The following is a 385-nucleotide window of genomic DNA, read 5'->3' as shown; positions in this document are numbered from 1 at the left end:
TGGGGGGGGTGTTCTTTTCGGTTGGGGGGGCCTGTCCCCCAGCCGGTCGATAAACGTCGGCCGATCGGACGAGGGGTGAAGCAGGGAGTCCGGCACTATCTCCAGGTCTCGCATCTCGTCACCTGGCAAGACAAGGGAAACCCGGTTGAGCCGGCAACCGCGGGACGGGCACGCTGCGACCCAGGCCGGAGACTCCGCGGCCAGCGCTTGAGGCACACCGCTCCTACGGATGGACCTAGGGAAAGGCTCCCGGGCTGCCTCCTCCAGGCCCAGAGCTTACCCCGTCGGTGAATCGGTCGCATGGGAGCGCCGGCAGCCGGTCCGCCTCCCTTCTTCATCGAGCTGGGCCCGCTCCTGCCACTTTGGGGAAGAGGAGCCGTCTTCC

General features: G+C 67.5%; 1 protein-coding gene across 1 annotated transcript in view; it reads right to left on the bottom strand.

Annotated features, from left to right (window-relative positions):
• Positions 1-12: 12 nt before the first annotated feature.
• LOC104135959 (zinc finger protein Eos-like) overlaps positions 13-385 on the bottom strand; it is a gene marked incomplete at its 3' end in the record, with an annotated part of 20,403 nt that continues 20,030 nt past the window's right edge. The window contains exon 5 of the mRNA XM_035889375.1: positions 13-122. Coding sequence (XP_035745268.1) covers positions 13-122 — 110 coding nt within the window. The remainder of the gene's footprint in view (positions 123-385) is intronic.

This window comes from Egretta garzetta, unplaced genomic scaffold (assembly GCF_000687185.1).
Source record: "Egretta garzetta isolate BGI_Z169 unplaced genomic scaffold, ASM68718v1 scaffold1112, whole genome shotgun sequence".
Classification (NCBI taxonomy): domain Eukaryota; kingdom Metazoa; phylum Chordata; class Aves; order Pelecaniformes; family Ardeidae; genus Egretta; species Egretta garzetta.
The sequence above is the reverse complement of the archived record's forward strand: the minus strand, read 5'-3'. Positions and strand labels throughout refer to the sequence as shown.